The sequence below is a fragment of the Protopterus annectens genome, chromosome 1.part1, assembly GCF_019279795.1.
Source record: "Protopterus annectens isolate FY-2018-M chromosome 1.part1, PAN1.0, whole genome shotgun sequence".
Lineage (NCBI taxonomy): Eukaryota > Metazoa > Chordata > Ceratodontiformes > Protopteridae > Protopterus > Protopterus annectens.
The window spans coordinates 111970299-111992619 of NC_056726.1; the positions used below are offsets into that span (position 1 = coordinate 111970299).

At 41.4% G+C, this 22321-nt stretch overlaps 1 protein-coding gene across 1 annotated transcript in view; it reads right to left on the reverse strand.

Annotated features, from left to right (window-relative positions):
- The window catches only part of LOC122814218 (pleckstrin homology domain interacting protein), a 2625611-nt gene that overhangs the window by 2492197 nt on the left and 111093 nt on the right, over window positions 1-22321 (reverse strand). The window contains 2 exon segments of the mRNA XM_044086823.1: window positions 3666-3764; window positions 3848-3998. Coding sequence (XP_043942758.1) covers window positions 3666-3764; window positions 3848-3998 — 250 coding nt within the window.

Consider the following 22321-nt stretch of genomic DNA (forward strand, 5'->3'; position numbering starts at 1 on the left):
AATGATGGTGGGTAGGTCATTGATAAAGACTGAGAACAATAGTGGTCCTAGTATAGAACCTTGGGGGACTCCTAGAGTAATGGGTAGACGTGTGGATAGGGCATTCTGCCATAAAACTGCTTGCTGTCCATCAGGCAGGTAAGATTGGAAACATTTAATGGAGCTACTATTCAGTGACCGTTCCTTCAGGGTGCGGAGAAGCAGTTGATGATTGACCATATCAAAGGCCTTAGAGAGATCTAGAAAGAGAGCTGAGGTAAGTTTGTTATTGTTTCGATTAGTGTTGATAGAGTTAGAGAAGGATAGGAGGGCTGATGTGGTGCTGTGGTGTGGCCAAAAACCATGCTGAGAGAGTTGGCCAGTAGTTTATATTTTGGGTGAGAGTGCATTAATTGATTTTGGACGCACTTTTCCATAATGTTGGCCAGTGGTGATAGTATGGCTATTGGTCGGATGTTTGAGAGGTCTAAAGAATTCCCTCCTTTATGAAGGGGAATGACATGGGAAACCTTCCAGAGAGAGGGGATAGTGGCTTCAGTCAAGGTGCGGTTTATTATGATCGAGACAGGGTATGCAATGGCATCTGCCCCTTTTTGTAAATATTATGGTAGGAGGAGATCAGCTGCCAGGGTAGTGGGTTTTAGTTTGTTAATTAGAGATCGGATGGTCGATGTAGATGCAGGTTGGAAGGTGAAAGGGAGTGAGCTAGTGGTTGTGGAGGAGTTTTGAAAGGAGCTGGTGGGGGGTAGTTGGCTAGCTAGTGTCTGGATGGTTTTGGTAAAAAAGTTGTTAATGATGTTAGCAGTTTCCCCTGGAGTTTTAAGGTCGCAAGTTGAGGAGGTGGGGGTGGAGGTTTGGCCAGGGTGGAGCAGTTTTGTTTATGCCTGCCAAAAATCTTTGAGGTTTGTTCTTGTGCTTTCGCTGAAGGTGTTGATAAAGGTTTTTTTTGTCTAACAATGTGGCTTTCTTGGTATCATTCCTTAGTTGACGGAATTTAATATGGTCAAATAGGTATTTGCAGGTGCACCAGTTGTCCCATGCTTTATTTCTTGCTATGATTATGGTTACTTTAGACAGCCAGGTGGTGGTCTTAGTTTTGGCTCTAAGGGTGCATATAGGAGCGTGGGAATCTACAATTTAGAATTAAAATGGTCTACAGCATCACCTAGTGGAAGTTCTTTAAGTATGGCCCAATTACATGCTCTTAGTTCATTCTGAAAGTCAGTGGAGTTAAAGTTCTTGTCATCTCCGATAGCTTTATAAAGAACTTGGTGGTGGTTATCTACTTTATGCTTAATGATGTAAGTGAGTAGGTGGTCACTTATATTATCTGGGAGGGTACCCGTGTTATATAGGTCTGGGTGATTGTTGATAAGAATCCAGTCCAGGATACTGCCTTTGTAGTTGGATTTATTTATTCTGGTGGGTGAGGATACAAGTTGGGTATAGCCATGAAGGTTTATATGGATGGTGGGAGATTCAGAGGAACAATTGTTCCAGTCAGTATTAATGTCTCCTAACACCATAGTTTCATAGAGGTATGTGCTGGAAAGCCATTGGAGGAAGTCTTCTAGGGTATCTGCATTGTTGCCTGGGGGGATATAAATGCAGGCAATGAATATAGATTTACTTTTGCTAAGCTGTAGTTTGCTAACTAGGGCTTCTGCATTACTGAACAAGGGGGGTTGCTGTGGGGCTAGAGCCAGCTATTGTGTTTTTAAACAGAAATGCTACTCCTCCATCTTTCTGGTGTTTCGGTCTAATCGAAGTATGTTGTACCCTGGTGGGATAACCTCATCATTTTTAGTTCCTGGTTTTAGCCAGGTTTCTGTAAGACATAGCATATCAGGCGAGTACGTGGCTAGAAGGGCATGAAGATTATGGACCGCCACGTCAGGAGAGAGAGTTAGGGGACCTTGCATTTGACCACATGTTGAAGGTTGTAGTGGGCTGGGAGCTTGTGGGAAGGGTGGGTCCAGGGTTAGGGTGGAGGTCTCCATCCCTCAGAGTAAACCGCGATTATTAGTTTCGGCACTTTACTTATTATTTTACGATATCTAGTTTTGGGGGAGATGGTCTGTGGTCTAGTTAGTTGGTGGTTAAGTGGAGAGGACAGGTTTGTAGTGAGCTAGGTGGTCCGACTCGCTCAAGGTGGGAACAGACATGGTATGACATATGGGGTAGTGAAAGCCAAGAAAGGGCTGGTTATCATAGATGGTGAGGAGATGTAGCCCAGGCAATATAACTGAGAGGAACATAATTGGTCTCATCTTGATAGTAGTGGTACTTGGTAAGGAATGTGGGTGGAGAATTAAGGGGGTTGTTGGCAGGAAGGGGTGGTGTATGGAGGTGCGGGTCATCAGTGATAGGTTGTGGGGGGTGGTTTATTGGGCTTAAAGATAACAGTAGTAGGGGTAGGTGGGATTTGGGGGCAGGGTGGGGCACAGAGAGAGCCCAAGCGAAGCGAGGGCAAGCGGAGCGGGGCTATACCAAGTTACAAGGATTTTCAGGGTCTGTGAGTATGCAGGCTTAAAGAATACAACTTTACAGTGTTTTTACTTGGTTCTTTTTAAAGTGAGCAGCAATTTACTCAGTTTTACTCAATTCTTTTAAAAGTGAGCCGTGTTTCACTCAATACTGTATTAAACAAAGTTTGTAGCTTAGCCAGGCAATTTCACGGACTGTTGGGAGAAATCAAGCTTTTAACCTGAATTTTGTACAGATATTTTGTTATTTCTTTAGCAACTGTGAGATGAAGCAGGTGGAATGTGTTATACAGGCTGTTTAAGCTGTAGAATGCTTTTTTATTACTTATTACAGCAGCCTGACTAGGGAGTCTAAGATTGTTAGGTTATCTTTTACTATGGACCCTAGGCTAGCTGTAGACCCAGTTCAACCAAGCACTCTATTAGCACAACAGTTACACTTAAAATATAGACCTTGCAGTCCTTTACCTTAGTGAGGGACAGTGCAGGAATGCTTTTCTTTTAATTTTCAGAATATTTCTTTTCAGCACAGATTGAGCAGTTCGAGGTAAGGACAGGTGGGGTGGAAAGACCTGGTATGGTACATAGAGGTCAGTGCATGGATTGTATATGGAACATAACTAACATAACAGCATGCAAACAGTATTATACATTCAGGCAAGGCATGCATTAATATTAGTAGTACCACAGCTTCTGCATTGCTCTATACCCAATTGCAACTATCAGTCAGAGCAGTAGTTTACAGCACAGGCATGTTCAGTGAATTTTACACAGCTTTTCCTATGTGGTTTTATGCTATCAGTAGTTACAGCATTAAGGTAGCTGCCCCAGTCAGATAGGAAAGCCACACTAGCCTAGACACATAATGAAGGTTACCATTAACGACAGCAAGCAAGAGCAGAATCTACTGACAGGAGAAGCACAAGCAACCCTCCTGGTTGCCTGGATGGTCCCATGAAATATCTCACACTTGCACTGCACTGGGTATGTCCTTAATGCAGGGGATACGCAAGTTGGATCTCATGGGGGACACTAGATGGCTGATAGGCAAAGAGACAAAAAGCACCCAAAAAAATCACTGACCTCATTGCTCTTCCTTAATTTACACCACAGTTTTCCAGCAGTATTAAGGTTCTCAGTGCTAAGTAATATAGTGCTAAAATTATAAATTAAGCTTACCTATATTTGGTGGGCTACCATAATTGATGGGTGGCTCTGGGGGTCTTCCACAATGCAATGCAGCCAGGGCAGATCCCTTCCAAACCACATGTTTGCAACCTGTTGTGACACATACACAAAAATAAGTAATGGAGAAGGTTTCACAAATGCAGTAAAACTAGGCCATTACTTAGTATCCCTACTTTTATTGGTGCGAAGTAAAGACTGACGGCCTGCTCCTAGTAATGTGTTTACCCCAGGGACGCTTGAAGGGATCTGTTCCTCCAGCAGTGGTCCGATTCTCTGGCAGACTCTCAGCAAGTGATCTGGAGCTATGTGTCTGTAACATTTTACCTATTAAAAAAAACAGAAAAAAGTAAACATGAAAAACAGAGAAAAACTAGATTAAAGCTAGGCTTAATCTTGGAGGACAGCTTATGATTCTTCTGCAAAACAAATCCATAGTTCTGAAGCAATACACTATGATGGTGTGTGTGTGTGTGTGTGTGTGTGTGTGTGTGTGTGTGTGTGTGTGTGTGTGTGTGTGTGTGTGTGTGTGTGTGTGTGTATATATATATGTGTGTGTGTGTGTGTGTGTGTGTGTATATATGTGTATGTGTGTGTGTATATATGTGTATTTGTGTGTGTATATGTGTATGTGTATGTGTATGTGTATGTGTGTGTATGTGTATGTGTATGTGTCTCAGAGAGAATTATTTTAAATAATTACTAGTTCAGTCTTTTTCTATAATGCAGTTTGACATTTTTGCTTAATATGAAAGAAAACTTGGCATAAAAAAAAAACAGTCAGCAATGTGTCCCCCTGTACCCAACAAATTTTGGTGTAGGCTGCCTGCTTAGTAGCTTTTGTTGAACAGTTTAGTAGTATGGATATGTATTCTGTACAGTCAAATGCTACACAATGCAAGTTATTTAAACCTCTTTCACATATGCTGTAGGTCAGTTACTAGTCAGAGTCACATGAATAAGCTACACACCAAAGTAGGCAAAAGACTCAACAATACTAAATTAAATTAAAGAGAATGGTGGGCTACAATTATATGAAACACTAGATGTGGCATAAAGGGATAAAGCCCTAACTGTACCCCAATAGATCCAGGGTCGAGCAGCAGCTGAGATGCTAGAAGAGCAGGTAGGAGTGTGAGAATACAGGACCAAGATGCACATGCAGGCTTGTCCATCAAAGGGGATTGATGGCTCCAGTCCATCCACTGTCACTAACCAAGCAGAGATATGTCTGGTTGCCAAAAGGGAGAGTCTGGGGAAACATGGGTTTGAGTCTTGCAATGTGGGCACCTGTGTCGACAGGTACTCACATCAGCCACATTAGGTGGGGTATGTATGCTTTAATGATGGTCTACAAAAACTCAACCCTTCTCCCATATCAGTAAGGAAAACCAGAATCAGTACTTGATCTGCAGGAAACAACAGGCCAATGGAATAGCATGACAGCCACTGATCAGCATGAATCAAGTTTTGTTGTTCTGCACAACTATCCCCCCCCCCTCCCCCCGAAATATAACTGGAACCTCAACCACTGCCCACCCACATGCCATTTGTGGGGCGACAGTTGGCTGGTAAAGCCAAATTGCAAACTTTAATTAGATGGGGGCCTTCTCTGTTACTTTCAGCTCTGCGGACTCCAAACAAGTTAGCAAGACAGTGGGACTACAGAGCTCATATGTGCATGTTCCTACAAGCATGACCTGTAGGGGGACAAGCCTTTCTGTTGCTGCACCCTGCACTCAAGACACCTTACAGACTGCTATGCAACAAAGATCTAAACACCAGAAAAGGAAGGATATGCACAGACTGATGCACGTCCTACATCAAAGTCACTACTAGATTTCCTGTCACACCAATGCAGGATCTCGTTCCGTGTTACCAGGCTGATATATTCTTCTAAACCTGTAAGGAACACTGGAATCAATGATGCTATGCCAGTTTAGCTCAGAAGAGAAATAAATGGAAGTGCCCACATTCTGACACCTTTGTGCTACTTAAGTGTCACCAACAAGCAAAAGTTGTGAGCAGTCAAGTCACAGCTATTGATCTCTTCAACACTACCATTTGTCACCAGTCACACATCTTTTTTTTGTCTACTATTCACCACATCATGTATGCATCACAAATGAAGATGTCTGAATAAGGGCAATGCTTAACATGTTACTACTTACTAAATGCCATTATACTTGCATGCCCAAAATCTATCACACTTATGCAGAGATGGCTTCCATCTGAAACAGCAGTGATCAACACGGGATGGGGGAAATCTGTCCAGAAGACCGCTCTTCTCTCCTGGAGGTTAGATATAGGTTTTCCAAGAATGCTATGCAAGGGAAAGACAAAACCACAGTGTGGTACATATACTCTATTTTCATGAAGGGTGGGAATATACACTGCATAAAAAAAACAGGGCTTGCTCATCATCACTACACAATCACAGCTCCATCCATTTAGAAGAAATAATGGAGCAAGCAATGGAGAGACCCTTCAAAAGTTTAGGAGATGAAGGTGAAGGTAGGAAACAGATGTGGCAATCACAGTATTGTCAGTCTCAATATTCATCTGCAACACAGGAAAAAATAATACCACAACTTAAAAATATAATCTGGATTCCACAAACCACATGTGCGTTCAGATGTCAGTGGTACATTTTATTTTTTCATGTATTTAACAGAACATAATGAATGCCAGCTAAAAAGAAAAAAATAAAATGAAAGAAAATGCAGCTTACAAACCACAACCCCCCCCTCTCTCAGTATACAGTGGCACACAGTTGCAACAAACATGGGGTCTGCTGTACAAAAACTGCCCTCCCACTAAGTCTACAGTGACAAACATAGCTGCTATGCTGCAGAAGCAAACAGACTCAGCTGTCTGCCACCGTCCACCGTCAAATGCTCTGGCCCTAGCCTAAAATACAAGGCCAGAAGGACATAATCAAAAATAGTCCCTTTCGTTGGTGGTGGTTCAATGCTGGAATAATAAATGATGGGCAAGGCATAGCCACTGCATTTCACCTGGTGAGCAGTAAGCTTCATCTCCCCCCTCACCACCTACAGTGAACATTTCAAGAGTTGTTTAAATAAGAAGTTATGTACTCACCATAACGTTCCATCTGAGTAGGTGGCTTCATTTGTCTGCAACCTGTGGGTCTTGGATCCGATATCGGATCAGAGCCGGCAACTTGTTTCATAGCTAATGGATCCGAGCTGACAAATGAAGTCCCTACTTCAGATCTAGTGGTTTTAACTCCCAGTCTCATATTACCAGTTTTCACAGAATTAGGACTAGGGCCACAGGTGTTAGGACTGCTCGGCAGTTAAAATTTTCCAAGCCTGCTTGGAATCTTCCCTTATCCCGTCTTGTATCATAGAGGTTGGTCTCTGATCAACTGTAATGCAGTTCAGAAGAAAAAAAGACAGAGGTGTGAAAGAAAGAAAAAGCCAGATCAAATACACATTAGATTGTGGGGCCAGGGAGTATGTTATGGAGGACAGATCTTTTTTTTAGAGAGTATAGTTGTACTTGTAACCTACCATAATTGTAGATGTTTGAGTACATCAGTGTTAGACTTCCTTCCATACTGGAGTCCACAGCTAGCCTGAATACCAAAGGATTTCACCCACACCTAGCTGGTGGATGCCCAAACTAGCCAACATCAGGATGATGGTATAAAAGGTTGTCAGATGGTACCATCATCAGGTTCTTCTTGCCGGAGATGCACTAGATGTTCCGCAGGGAGAGCACTACCTAACCCCACTGACTGATGCTAGGTTATGTCTGAAGGAGTGGGGGAAGTGACAGGCACACTTCTCCCTCCAACCGCAGGAGTACAGAGACAAAGGAACAGATGAGAGGGAAAGGGTACTGCAGCACTGATCTATTCGAACATATACAATTATGATAAGTTGCCAACAAAACTGTGCTCTCCCAAAGCTAATTTATTCGGGTGGTTGGATGTCTGATCCAGGTCAGACTAGACTTTGCAGGGCAGCAAAAGCAAACCCAGCCTTGGCACTAGAAATGGCACCAAGCTTGTAATGCTTAGTAAAGGTGAGCAAAGACATCCAAGTGGCTCATTTTAAGATAGACTGGGTTGGAGTTCCTTTTAAGAATGCTGTGGTGGCTGCTTTGGCTCTGAGGTGTGTTCTTAGTCTGTTAAAGGTATTCTTTATTATGGCGTATATTATGCAGTTAGCTATTCATTTTTGAGGTCTGTTTCTCTATAGTTCTTTCCTCGTTTCCTTCTATAAATGGCATAAATAATTGATTAGATCTGTTGAGGAATTTTGTCCTGTGGTACTAGAACTTCAGTTCTCTGTATATATCAAGGAAATGTAGGATTCTCTCGCTTTTGCTGTGGGAATTGGAACGAACACTGTCAGATGGATGGCCTGTTTCAAGGAGAGTTCTGATATCACCTTTAGCATAAAGGAGGGATTAGTTCCGGGTTTATATTATATCTTCGAAGAGGCGTTCCATCGAACACCTTTTCATCGACCTGTAAAATGCGCACAGTCATAACAGTGAACGGCCACATCAGCAATTTCTTTCCCTGGGAAAGAAATCGCTTGCCCTAAAAAGAACATATCACTACAAACATTACAAAGTGGGGGTCTGTGCCCCCCACAACCCCCTGACTAAATATACCAACTCAAGAGATCGCACTACAGTGGGGAAAATGGCAAACAAGGATGGCCAAGCGATTTCTTTCCCAGGGAAAGAAATTGCTGATGTGGCAGTATGCTGTGTTGACAGTTCACGTTTTAAGGGTCAATGAAAAGGTGTTCAATGGAACACCTCTTTGAGGACATAACATAGACCCATTAGTTCCTATAGTGACTCTGCCCCTGTGGAACGTGAGAAAGGACTCCCTGTGCATGACAGCTTGAAGCTCTGAGATGTATCTGGCAGAAGTGAAAGACAGCAGCAGGGCAGAAGGGTGCCACAGATGCTGATTCAAAGTGGGGGAGGGTCAGTATATAATTCAGGTCCCACATGGGGGCAGGATTTCTTGCTTAATCTAGGGAAGAAATATGGGAAAACAGGCAGATACAGCTGAAAATGCACTTTTTACACTAGAATAAGATAGGCCTTCCATATACAAATGGGAGAAAATATTCCAGAACCTGTTACATCTGGGCTTTAGTAAGTAAAATTCCCTTAGCTTTGCACCATATAGAAAATCTTTACCACTTGGCTCATTAAAACTTTCTGGTAGTCTGTGTCCTAGTTTCACTAAGAACTCAAGTACATCCTCTGAAAATGAGTGCCTGGATGGGATCAAAAGCCAGTCATCTAGGAAGTCAGATGGAGTGTTCTCAGGTTGGAGTGAATTACAGACCCTTTGTTCTGAGTAAGATGGGCCATGTGAAGAGGTAAGGTTCTGCTTCTCTCTCCCCCATGAAGGTTAATGGACTAGTAAAGAGCAAATCATTAACATCTTTGGTCCATCTTCCCTCAGTCTCTGCAGTAACCTGGGGATCAGAAGTAATAGAGGAAAGGCATAAAGGAAGAGATCTGTCAAGGTAAAAGAAAAGGCATCTGGTCTCCATGCTTCTCTCGGAGGGGTTCTGGAAGAGAATTTCTTAAGCTGACCGTTTAGTGTGACTGCAGAAAGGTCTGCTATGGCACACCCAATCTCGGTTTCACATCTAGAAACACTTCTTTCCAACAACTAACTTTTAGGGTCTAGGAGGATTCCAAGGCTGAATGCTAGCAGGCTGCTGTGTCCCAGAATGTAACAGGTTATAGGAAACAGCAGTTATTGTGCCAATCGCCATAATTCCATTGCTAGTCAGCAAAGACAGTAAGACTGAGTGTGCCTTTGTTTGGTGATGTACCACATCACTGATGGATTGATCCATTAGAATCTTTACAGGGCCTGGTATTTGTTTGTCCTTGAAGGTTTCATGGCCAGGATAACCCCCCCCCCCCATCATCACTTAGACTGACATGCTGGTCTGTCAAATGCCTGTCCCATGTGCTCTGGACTCTCAAGCTGCCGAATGTGTGCTCCCCAGCCAGGTTCGAGCTGTTTGAGGTCAATATCTGATTTGCTTCAAGAAGGTGGAAACAAATCCCTAGATTTGACTTTATGACCTCCTCCCGTCAAATAATTCCCTTTTACAGGCATGAGATTAGAAGAACTGGGGCTTCTAAGGGTTGCTGGCACTGGGACTTTAAACTTTTTTTTTTTTTAAACTACTACAGCATTCCCATGGAGATTTACTAGAGGGAAAATTAGGATATACTAAGTCATGTACCTCAGCAACCTCAAGACCTCATTTGCTGCAATGGCTAATGTAATGTGGAGAAAGTATTCTGACAGGAATAGAATAGTGTCCTTTTCCTAGAACGTCCTTAGCGGAACAGAATTTAATTCTGCTCCTAGGAAGATTAACAGAGTAACAGGTATAAGTTGTGATGTCTGGACATTCAGGGTTAGGCCCACATTCTGAAAACAATCCATGATGATTTGTATAACTGACAGAAGGTCCACAGTAGATGAAGTAGGCAATTGTCATAGTAAGAGTAAATGTGGAGCCCAATGGTTCTGTAAAAGGCAATGACTGTTGCCAGTCATTTGGTAAAACTTTTGTGTATAGAAGAGAAGCCAAACGGTAAGGCATAGATTTTGAAGTGGGAACCCCACATTTGAAGTGCAGGAACTTCCTTCCTTCCTGTATAACAGGATATGAAGGTAGGTGCCCTTCAGGTCCAGGGTGACCATCTATGCACCTAGCAAGATAAGTGGCAGATAGTGTCCAAATTCATGATACTAACTTTACAAAACTACCAGAAATGTGAGAGCCTTGAAAGATCTCGAAAAGGCCTCCAGGCTCATTCCTTTCTAGGGACAAAGAAAAGGCAGGAGTAGAACCCTATGCCTACCTCTCTTGGAGGAATTAGCTGAATGAAGCATTCATGTTTTAGGGAGTCTATCAGAGGGGACAACAGTTTTCTGTGTTTGAGGGAGGGAGTTGGAATGGTTGGGAATGGGGGGGTCCAGAAATACCGGGAGTATCCCTCCCTTATGATTTGTAGCATTCACTTGCCCAGAGTCATCCCTTCTCAGAGTGAGAAAGGAAGAGCTTCTTCCTCTTAAATAGCTTGGGAACAGGTGGAGTGGGATGGGAAGTGTTGAGCAGTCACAGCTGCACCCTGCTGGAGGTAGAGTCCCTGGACACCGACAGGTCTAGAGTGTTTGCCGATTTGCCACTTGGTCCTTTTCCCTTTGGCAGCTTTTGACTTTTCTTTTTGTGGACAAGAGCTAGGGCTTATCATGAATAGCTTCTATTACATCTTATTGTTGGGGGAAGGTACAGTTCATTGAATGACTTCATAGCCTTCACTTTCTGGACCAGTCTCTTGAAAATATTCTCAGCAGGGGGTCCAAAAAGAAACTCATTATGCAAAGTGCATTAAGGAATTCTGCTTTAATATGATCCGACAGAGGTAGAGTCCCCAGACAAGCATGTTTCCATGTAATGGACCTCATATCAGCAGCCCTGCATGATGCATTCAATCCATCATAACCATACTTGTGTGTTTCTGGACATCTGGAGGCTTACACTGGACAACTTCTCGATGTCCCTCTGAAGGCTCTTATCCGGAATTCCCCTCTGCCTTAGGCTTGACATGTTCCTAAAGTAAATCAAGGTATTTGAGCATTTGAAATTGGCAGTTCAGAACCCACATGGCCAGGGTAGCTGAGGTGTGGGTCTTTTTGCCAAAACAGTATAGAAGTCTACTCTTCCTGTCATTTGGCAATGGATTCTTGGAAGCAGGCCCAGATGTTCCCTTGGTGGACCCAAAGACACTACAGCTGGATTCATAGACATGCCTGTGGGAATCAAGCACTCTATAGATGTGATCGGACTTCCTAGGAGTAAGGAGAAGGGAAATGGGCTGCAAGAATATGTCTAAAACCACATAATCCAAAACTTCATGGACTGGAGGCATGGCAAAAGGTGTAGGTTTAGACAAACTCAGAAGCCTTCTATAATTGGCCTGGGCTCAACATAACGCCCTGTATCCCAAGTTAAAAGATTCATACATTGGAGATACCAATGAAGAAGTCCTCAAGTGGCAGGGCTAAAGATGACATGTCTACAGAGACAGAAAAAAAATATTGGGAGAATAAATGTTCCACATAAGCAAGCTCCTCATCATTAGAGAGTCTGAGAAATTAAGAGTCTCTGAGGAAAGTGCCCCTTTTTATTTGTCCATCACAGATTCGTGGTACACATTTCCTTTCCATAGTAGGTTGACCAGCCTTCATGAAATCCATGAAGTCCCACACTAGCCTAACTAGGTCTTGTGGAGAGACCTGGGTAGAAGTAGCAGAGAAGCCATTCAGCACAGGATGGAGGAAACCTGGTTGCAGTTTTGGCTTGGGAGTCTTGGTCTTCAGTCTAGCAGACAAGGCCTCAATCCAGCTCCTGTAAATCTATTTTCAAAATTACCATCAAGGGAAATACAGCCCTCACCCTCAGTCAACAGACCTCTGGAGTCAGAAGCCAGGGTCTGGTCAGCAAATCTGGACTCAACAGATGTCCTGATGTCAACTTGTGAGGATATGGACTGGGCTGAAAACATGTCCTCTTGAGAAGTTACACTGGAGGACTCAAGCCTATCATCAGAGTCTGGACCAGGAGGCTCTAAAAGCTCCTCAAATGTATCTACGATTGTAAATTATTGGCGGGTGTGGGTGGTCTGATGTAGGGGAGGGGGAGTCTTCAGGAGAGCGGACCACAGTGTGTGAAGGCCAAGCACTATCCGATTTCAGAAATTGACTACAGGACAAAAAGCCATAGGGCCAAGTCCCATCATTACAGCAAGAACAAAGTTGGTAGTTTGGCATGTCATGCTCCAGGGCTAGACGGAATAAACCGTAGGAATGAAAATCTTTGTAAGGGATTGGTTTCCCACAATGGCGACAACCAACTGTTTTTGACATTAAACAAATTAGTCAAAACAAAGAAAAAAAGCACTAATAAATTTCCATAACGGCTTACTTAACTGAACATTGTGATTTCAGGCTGACCAATGTACTAATAGCATAGGTATACAAGGTCTGGTCCATCAGACTTGCACAGCAAGACAGGCAGACCCTTTATACCACCAACATCTTGGATGTCACCTAGGGAAGATGTCCGCTGGCTGAGGGATGATGAAATCCTCCAGCATTAGTGTTGGCAGCGAACTGTATCATGGCAGGAAGTCCCAAGAGTAATGCAACACTGACTACGAAGATAATCATCCATTACAACAAGTACCCAATATTTATATCTAAAGAGGCCTTTCACTGTAACTGGCAGGACAAAGTCCATAGCCAAATATCTTAGGCACCTTCTTGAGAACATAACCACTGATAAGTGGCCCCAAACAAATAACTGAACATGGAGATCACATCTAGTAGCACTCGTAATGGTCTTGAGTGTTACACAGCAAGATAGTACTGCAGCAGCACAGAGAATCTCATGTTCTGACAGAGTGCTTTTCAAAAAAATCTGGAAATATAGAGCTGACAAGTATAGTTTTTTGGCAGTTCAGAGTTCTGCACTGTATTTTTGCTTGACTGAATTATTTATGTATTTGCTAGCATTGTTTTCTGATCTTTGCTGAAACTTTTTTGCTCCCATCCTATTACTGTTGTGTTTTTAAAATTTGTGGCTTTTGCAACTGCCCGCCCCTACTGTAAATTTGATCTGAGACACTCCTCCCAGTCCCATCACTTTAGCTCATTCTACCTACTACAGAGATCATTTCGGAAGGCCAAACCCCTTAGTCCCTTAACCTTTAAGTATCTTCTGTTCCTGCTCGCGCTCTCTCTCTCTCTATATAGATATATATATATATATACACATACATATATATATATATATATATATATATATATATATATATATACACACACACACATATATATATATATATATACACACACATATACACACATACACACATACATATATATATATATATATATATATATATATATATATATACACATATACATATATATATATATATATATATATATATATGCATGTACATATTACACAGAATTTATTCATCTGCTTACATTTATCTAATGTGCGTCTTCTTACTACTCCGTTACTTAATTTTGCTTTTTCCTGCTACTTGCTGCCTGTTCTCTAAAGTGTTCAACTGCATCTTTTCTGTTGCATTTATTACTGCTTGTTTATAGCCTGTCTAAATTGTTAAGTGTTATTCTTAAGTGTTACTCTAAGCTCTCAGTTTTGGTTCAAGCACTTGGGCTTTATGCCCACCCCTTAACTCACTGGTCTTTCTCCCTCAGATTCTGACTAATATGGTACAACATCCTATAGTTTCTCCTGTCAGTCTGGTTGATATGGGCATCCTGAGACAGCGTAGCAACTGCCTCATGTACACGGACAACCATGTACTACTACCACCTAGGAACACAATTTGTGAGAAATGGAATTACATTAGGAACCTGCGGGACCGCCTGACGACAGGATAACCCAAGTGTGATGACTGCGGCAGGGTAACACGAACATCACCTAGGAACACAATTTGTGAGAAATGCAATTACATTAGGAACCTACAGTCCAAGCTCTCTCCCCCTCAAACCAGTATATCTGGCACTGTAAAGGTTGTCAACACAATCACTACATCTCAAACACCACCCACACCTACACAACACACACCTACATATGCGGAGGTCCTCCACATAAACATAACCAAACAAAGGAGACTTCAGAGGCAAATATACACGTGATCTTCACAGCCCTCCACACCACATACAGTCTACACACCTGTGCCTCACAGCCACTAAGGCTTCACCATAAACCCAACATATTAGTCATAGGAGACTCCATTGTGAGGCACACAGATGTGCTTCTAACCAGGCTGGATAAGGAAAAAGTCACAGTTATTTGTCTGTCAGGTGCTAGAATCTACAATATCACACTCTAGCATCTCAACAATAGGTACTGTTATGACTCTGCCATAGTCCATGTTGGCGTGAATGACTTGAGATGCACCTCTCTGGACTATATGAAGAGAGATATAATTAAACTCGCTGATTATGTATCCCAGTCAGAATGCCCCTAGCCCAGAATGGTGCCTCAATACAAACAGAAAATGACTGACTAACAATTGGCTTAGTTTCTGGTATCATTCCAAGGGGATCCAGTACCTGACAGCCTGGGAAAATATTGACAGACCACGATGCTTTGCCAGAGATGGCCTGCATCTGTCTCACCTGGGCTTCTGGCAAAGGCTCTTGTCTCCCCTACAGTGCCTTTTTCAGGAAAAGTGATGAGGTTAAAACAACCAACATAAAAATTTCAACAAAACACAAATTAAAGGTCATGCTGCTAAACGATAGGAGTCTAAACATGAATCTGCACTCACTGCAAGCATTCTTAACCATGGAAAATGCTGACATCTGCGTAGTCACAGAAACCTGGTTCAAAGCAGTGGAGAGCACCCCAGCCTTACCTGGTTACTCATCCTATCATACATTCAAACTCCAAACTGTGAGCAGTAAAGCCAAAGGAGGTAGAGTTTCAATATACATTAAAGACATGCACACCTCCACGATGGTCAAACACTATGACGCACAGGGAGACATTCCAGGTGCAGTTAACCATTGACAAGACCTCTAGTCAAATCATAGCTAACTACCAGCCCCCAAATCTGACTCAAGATGCCCAATCTGCCTATTTGGACCTCTTTGAATCTATCAAGATTAAACCCTTTACCCTGATCCTGGGTGACTAACTTCCCAAACATAGACTGGAAGAACTACTCATGACAGAACACAAATGCCCAGAGATTCCTCGACTTTGTCAATGTAAATGCCTTGAAACAGCTAGTCGATACCCCCACAAGGGGTGATAATATCTTGGACTTGGTATTAACCAACCTAAGTAACCACTGCAGAATCCCTACAGTAGCATCCTCCCTGGTAAGAGCAGACCAAAAAGCGGTCACTTTCAATGTCACCATCTGCTGGAATAAACATAATACATAAACTCAGTCACTCAGCCCAGAGCAGTCCTCAGCCGAATTCCAACAGGCTGGTAAGCTGCTTACGAGGCTGACATCACCCCATTGGGTGCTGATTTGTCTAAACATGGGCTAAACTCTTAGATAGGCTTATAAGGGCCTCAGGGCCAATACCCTAATAATCTCCTATGATGCTGTTCAAAGTATTATTGAAAAAGCTGGCAGACTCAGCTACTGCTCTTGTTGCAGAAAGCACCCTTGGAGTGACTACAAGGGGCATACCACATTTTTGTAACAAAACTCTATACAGCTCGTTTACCACAAAGGGTGAGATTTAAAACATTTAGCTCAACTTGGCTTTGGCAAAGGAAACGGAGTACGCAATCTTTATATATACAGTTTGCCCTACAGAATTTGAGTTGCCTGTGGAAGACATATAATGAAGAAGATAATTCTATTACTGGTAAAGATGGGAAAGAAAATAGTCAGGTTTTCAACTTGATTTAGATTAAACTCTGGCCACTTTACACATAAGAGGGAGTAGTTCTGGACATCACCTTATTTAGTGTTCCACAAAGATAGAGTGTTTTAACATAAGCAGCTTGCTTCCCAGAAATTTTCCTCACCAAAGTAATGGTCACCATAAATGCAGTCTTCCATGACAGCTATTTCAAGTCCACAGAATAAGTGGATTTGAATGAATGAAGGAAGGATTAGCTTTCCTAGCAAAGTCAAGGGGGAAATGGTCTTGAAAAATATGCCTAATGTTAAGTGTTCTATACAATGTCTTACAGACATTGAGGAAAGCAAGACAGAAGAGTCCAGTAAGCCATAAAAAAGTTAGGGAGAGGAGCCAAATGAACTCTGAGGAAAAACAGACAAGGCTGGTATAAAAAAACTCTCAGAAATATAGTTTAGAACAGAAAGAGCTAAAAAGAATGATCTACACCTTTAACAAAAGACAAATGGAAAAAAACTGGTCCTGTAAACTTTCTGAGATGAAGGTCTCCAAGAAAGTACAGTTTCACTAACCCTACTTACCTATAACAGGATATCTTTTAATTTCATACCGCCTTTGTGGCATTATGGGTACTATGCACGAACAAACCCACACTGGCAGCTTTCCAAAGCTCAGAATTCCCTCCTCTGACTCCCTGTGGCAGGGGATGAGCTATGCCCCTTTCATCAGGTAAATCCTAACCCCTGTAACAGGAAGTCAGTTCAGACTTAGAGTGTTAAGTAAACAGAATCAAGAAGGAAATGCAAAATTTCCTGAACTCAAATCGCCACCAAAAACTCCAACACAAACAAAACAAGACCGGATACCATCAAATTACATATAAAATAAGGGGGATGGTAGGTGATTGCGACCACTGAGGCAGTATGAAATTCGAACATGTACTGTTACACTAAGGACTTAAGCAAATATACTATGTTCATAATTCACACTGCCTCAGTGGCATATGGCTAGATTCTCAAAGCTTACCCTACCACGAAGGAGGAATGACAAGGATCCCGGAAGTCCGTGGAGAAAGCCTACTCTGGAACTTAAAGAATCTAGTTTGTAGTGCTTTGTAATATGAACAAAGGACTAGGTTGTTGCCTTTATAATGTTTCTAGAATCCACTCCTTTCCAATACGTCATGAAAGAGGAGAGGACAACCAACAAGCATTGACCCTTCTTAGCCCCAGAATAGGAAATAAACAGCTGTTCAGCTTTCTTGAAGGGCTTAGTTCTGTCAAGGGAGTACTAGAGTTGCCTGTGCTCATCCAAGGTATACAGAATCTTCTCGACCTTATTTTTATGTTCCAGAAAGAAAACTGGGAGATTGATGGCTCAATTCGGGGTAAATTCAGAAAAAAAAGTTTAGCATGAAAGACACATTAGTGCATAAATCCATCCTGTCCTTATGGAAAATCTGAGAAGGTTGGCCCACCATGGGAACTTGCAGCTCACAGACTCAAAGATGTCGGAGCAATAAGCACTTTGTATCAGCCTAAAAGGCTGGTTAAAAAGGAAATAAGGTCAACTTTTCAACAACAAAGTTCAGACCCCACGGAGAAGGAATTTGCTTTCAAAGGGGCCTCAAGTGCAATACTCCTTTTAAAAACAGACCGCAAAAAAGAGAGAGATGAAAGAGGAGGATATATGGGCAGACCAGAGATGGCTATAAGATGCACCTTAATAGCTGCATAAGAAAGCCATTGTTAGGGACTTCTAAGATGGCTACACACTGATTAACAGCTTCATTTTAACTCTCCCAGTATGAAAAAAATGAGAAATAAAAGCTAGTAATTCTGCCACAGCTGGTCTCTTGTTTAACCCTCCCCCCTTTCATTCTCTTTGCCTATACTCTGATATCAATCCTTGATAGGGAAGGCAATCTCTAGCCTGCAGTCCAAATAAATACTTGGTATCTTCCCATTCCATTACCTTTCCCTTTCTAGTTATTTGCTCCCAATACCTTGGTTCCTTTGCCAATTTTCTCCAATAAAGTCCAGCCTCCTCTTGCCTGTTGTCTGTATCCCTAACTAGTCATCCCTATTGACAAAATCTCTTTTCTCCATTCCCATGCTGGTTCAGTTCTTAAAATACTCCCTGCTATTTTATGAATATAATATTCTGTATGATTGCTGTCATTTTCCTCAAGAGTCTGCATCCAAAATCCCCGTCTCTCCTTGTTTCTTGAGCTTCCCCACTGTTTCATCAGCATCTCTTTCCACTCCGAATGACAGTTTTCTGCTTGTGCTATATATGACAGCCTTAAATGTGCTGCTCTAAAATACCTCCTCATATTGGGTAATTCTAGTCCGCCTTGTTCTATTGAAGAATCAGCTTATCCCACATGACCCTTGCCATCTTCCCCTCCCAGATGAAATCAATAAGCTCTTTAAACTGCCATCCACAGCTTCTCTTCTTCTTTCGGCTGCTCCAGTTAGGGGTCGCCACAGCAGATCAACTGTTTCCATTTCTTCCTGTCCTCTGCATCTTGCTCTGTCACACCAACCACCTGCATGTCCCCTCTCACCACATCCATAAACCTTATCTTAGGCCTTCCTCTTTTCCTGTTACCTGGCAGCTTCATCCTTAGCATCTTTTTCCCAATATACTCTGCATCCCTCCTCAGCACATGTCCAAACCAAAGTAATCTTGCCTCTCTGGCTTTGTCTCCAAACCTTCCAACCTGGGCTGACCCTCTAATATACTTATTCCTAATCCTGTCCATCCTCGTCACACCCAGTGCAAATCTTAACATCTTCATCTCTGCCACGTCAAGCTCGGACTCCTGCCTTTTTGTCAATGCCACCGTCTCCAACCCATATAACATAGCTAGTCTCACTAAATCTTATAGACCCTTCCCTTTCACTCTTACTGGTACTCGTCTGTCACAAATCACTCCTGACACTCTTCTCCACCCACTCCATCCTGCCTGCACTCTCTTCTTCACCTCTCTTCCACTCACCATTACTCTGAACTGTTGATACCAAGTACTTAAACTCATTCACCTTCGCCACCTCTACTCCCTGCATCCTCACCATTTCTCTATCCTCTCTCTCATTCACACACATATATTCTTAAGTCCTGCTGACCTTAATTCCTCTTCTCTCTAGAGCACATCTCCACCTCTCCAGGGTCTCCTCCACCTGTTCCCTACTCTCACTACAGATCACAATGTCATCTGCAAACATCATAGTCCACGGGGAATCCTGTCTGATCTTGTCTGTCAACCTGTCCATCACCATTGCAAATAAGAAAGGGCTCAGAGCTGATCCTTGATGTAATCCCACCTCCACCTTAAACGAATCTGTTACTCCCACCGCAGACCTCACCGCTGTCACACTACCCTCGTACATATCTTGTACTACTCTTACATACTTCTCTGACACTCCCAACTTCCTCATACAATACCACAACTCCTCTCTAGGCACCCTGTCATATGCTTTCTCTAAATCCACAAAGACACAATGCAACTCCTTCTGACCTTCTCTGTACTTCTCCATCAACACACTCAGAGCAAACATTGCATCTGTAGTGCTCTTTCCTGGCATGAAACCATACTGCTGATCACTAATCATCACCTCCCTTCTTAACCTAGCTTTCACTACTCTTTCCAATAACTTCATGCTGTGACTGATCAAGTTTAATCCCTCTGCAGTTACTACAGCTCTGTACATCACCCTTCTCTTCTGTTTGATAAAAATAGGCCTGGCCTGACCTGCGTATAAGATTATAGGGCCTAAAAGCATTTTAATTGGTTGTATCTTACTATCCATATAACAAAGCCTCCATTTCTCAATTTTGCATTATCGTCTGTTTAGTCTCTTCCCACATATCCTTAGCTGCCACAACAGAGTTGTTTCTAATCCAAACTCCTAAATACTTAACTTTATCATGTCCCCATAAATATGGATATTGTTGGACCAATTCAAGTGTGGGTACAGAATTAACCACTATCACCTTTGTTTTAGCTTCATTAATTTTGTATTCTGAAAAGATCTGAAACAGTCTTAAAATATGTTCCACAAAACTGTAATATCCCTTTTCTGGTTTTGTCATGTATACAATAATATCACCTGCAAATAGAGCCAGCTTTTCTTGATTGCCATACCAATTATATCCTTGAATTTCTAAGCCTATATTTTCTTTGCCAATTGTTCTAAATATAATGCAAACAAAGGTGAATACATTGACACTGTTCTTAATACAATCATATAAGGTACTAAGTTTTACTTAAAGGACTCAGGATTTTATTTTTTTTGGATTAAAAAAATGTTCGTGTGTACTGAAAGTGTTTGTAATACATGATGCAAGTACTGAATTTGTCAGACTGAATTCATTTACTAAGACTAACAATGCTGAAATCAGCATTTGTCTAGATGTTGTACTTGACAATTCTTTTTTTTGTTTTTCAGGCTAACATTTTTCAACAGATTAGCACAGAGGTCAAGATGACCCCAGTTTTCACTAACCTAGTTATGAGTTGGTGGGAACACTTTCTTGGCAAAACATTCTTCATATTGTCATGTGTGGTTGTATAAAAGGCATAGTGACTATTTTGTGGAATAGTAATGAAGGAAAACTTGTTGATTCTGTTGGACAACCTGAACAACAGTACATTTTTACTAAGTGACATGGGTTCTACAGTAATTTTTTTTAGAAAAATTTTGTATTTTTGAAGAAGTTAAAAGGCAAAGATTATTAACATTTACTCACATTTTAGTTAATGGTTTTCCTAAACAGACCACATCTAAGTTTAGTGATAATAGTTCTTCTAGAGTTTTTCCCTTACTAATTTCATTGGACATGATCCATATCAGACATATTACCAATAATTATTTTCCAATTTTCAGAAGCAATCACATGCTTACAAACATCTTACAGTCTGAACATATATTTGTTTTTAAGAGGTCTCAGACCATTAACATTTTAGAAAGGAGAGTGCATTCCTTTAAAAAATTTACATCTAAACCCAACGATACTTATCTCTGTAATTTTTGTATGCAATGTAAATATATTAATATAGGTTTAACTATCATAAAACGCATCAATTTTGAAATATTCAGTTAATCTACAGTTGCGTGTATATCTGAAAAAGTGATTCATGTAGCTTCTTGCTGTACACATTCAGAGCTTCTATGTGGGGAAAACCACTAGAAAGCACTCACCACAGATTTATCAATACACATTGGCAATAATCAAGATCACGCTATTGTATTAACTAGACTTGCCAAAAATTGTTCCAGTTTTAAGAAATTTGTCTTTTTTGTCACTGATCATGTTAAACATTCCAGCACGGTGGGAGATATTAAAAACTTGCTAGAAGTAAAAAGTTCATTGGCAGCTATGTTTAGCAGCTGACAAGGCACCAGATCTGAAAAAATGAATATTCAATGCTTACTAAAATACATTCATTAACCTACATACAATAAATGTAACATTAAATGTTTAATAATGCAATTAATTCACTTTTTTCATATTGCTTTATTAAGAAAATATTTATGAATTGGTCTTTGTTGTATTTTTCTATCCTGTCACTTTAAATTTGTTCAATGGTTTTGCATCACTGCTTGCATAATTGATCACGTGATTTTGAAAAGTTATATTAACTTTATGTTTTTTGTAGGTAATCGAGTTTTGAAGCTCTTCTATTAAAAGAATGAAGGCTCTACACTTGATCAATACGCCAGTCCAAGTCTTTAGTCAGCAAGTTTCTTTTTGCGCTTTTGTTGACTTTGTTAAACTTGTGGATGAAATGTAAAGCATACACCCCTCACTCTGTTTAGGAGGACTCTAGAAAAAAAATAACTACAAGTAAAACAAAAGTTACTCCTAGTAGTACTTGTATAAAACATTTCATGATACAAGCTGCTTGTTATAAACTGCACATTATATAGTAAAGCAGATGTAATATGTAGTTGGGGGTATCTTAAAGGTGGAGGCAAGGGGGATTCTTTTCAGTGATTGTATGTAATAAAACATTAAAGTAAACAATTAGTTTTTAGTTTACTTAAGAAATATTTGCATTGCAAAGTAAATAGAAGAAAGGCTTGGCAAAAGCAAGTTTAAGTTAATATGCTGTAATCCTGGACTGTTGGAGTGGGGGGAATGGAGTATAGAAGTGTTCTGAGTGTATTATATGTAG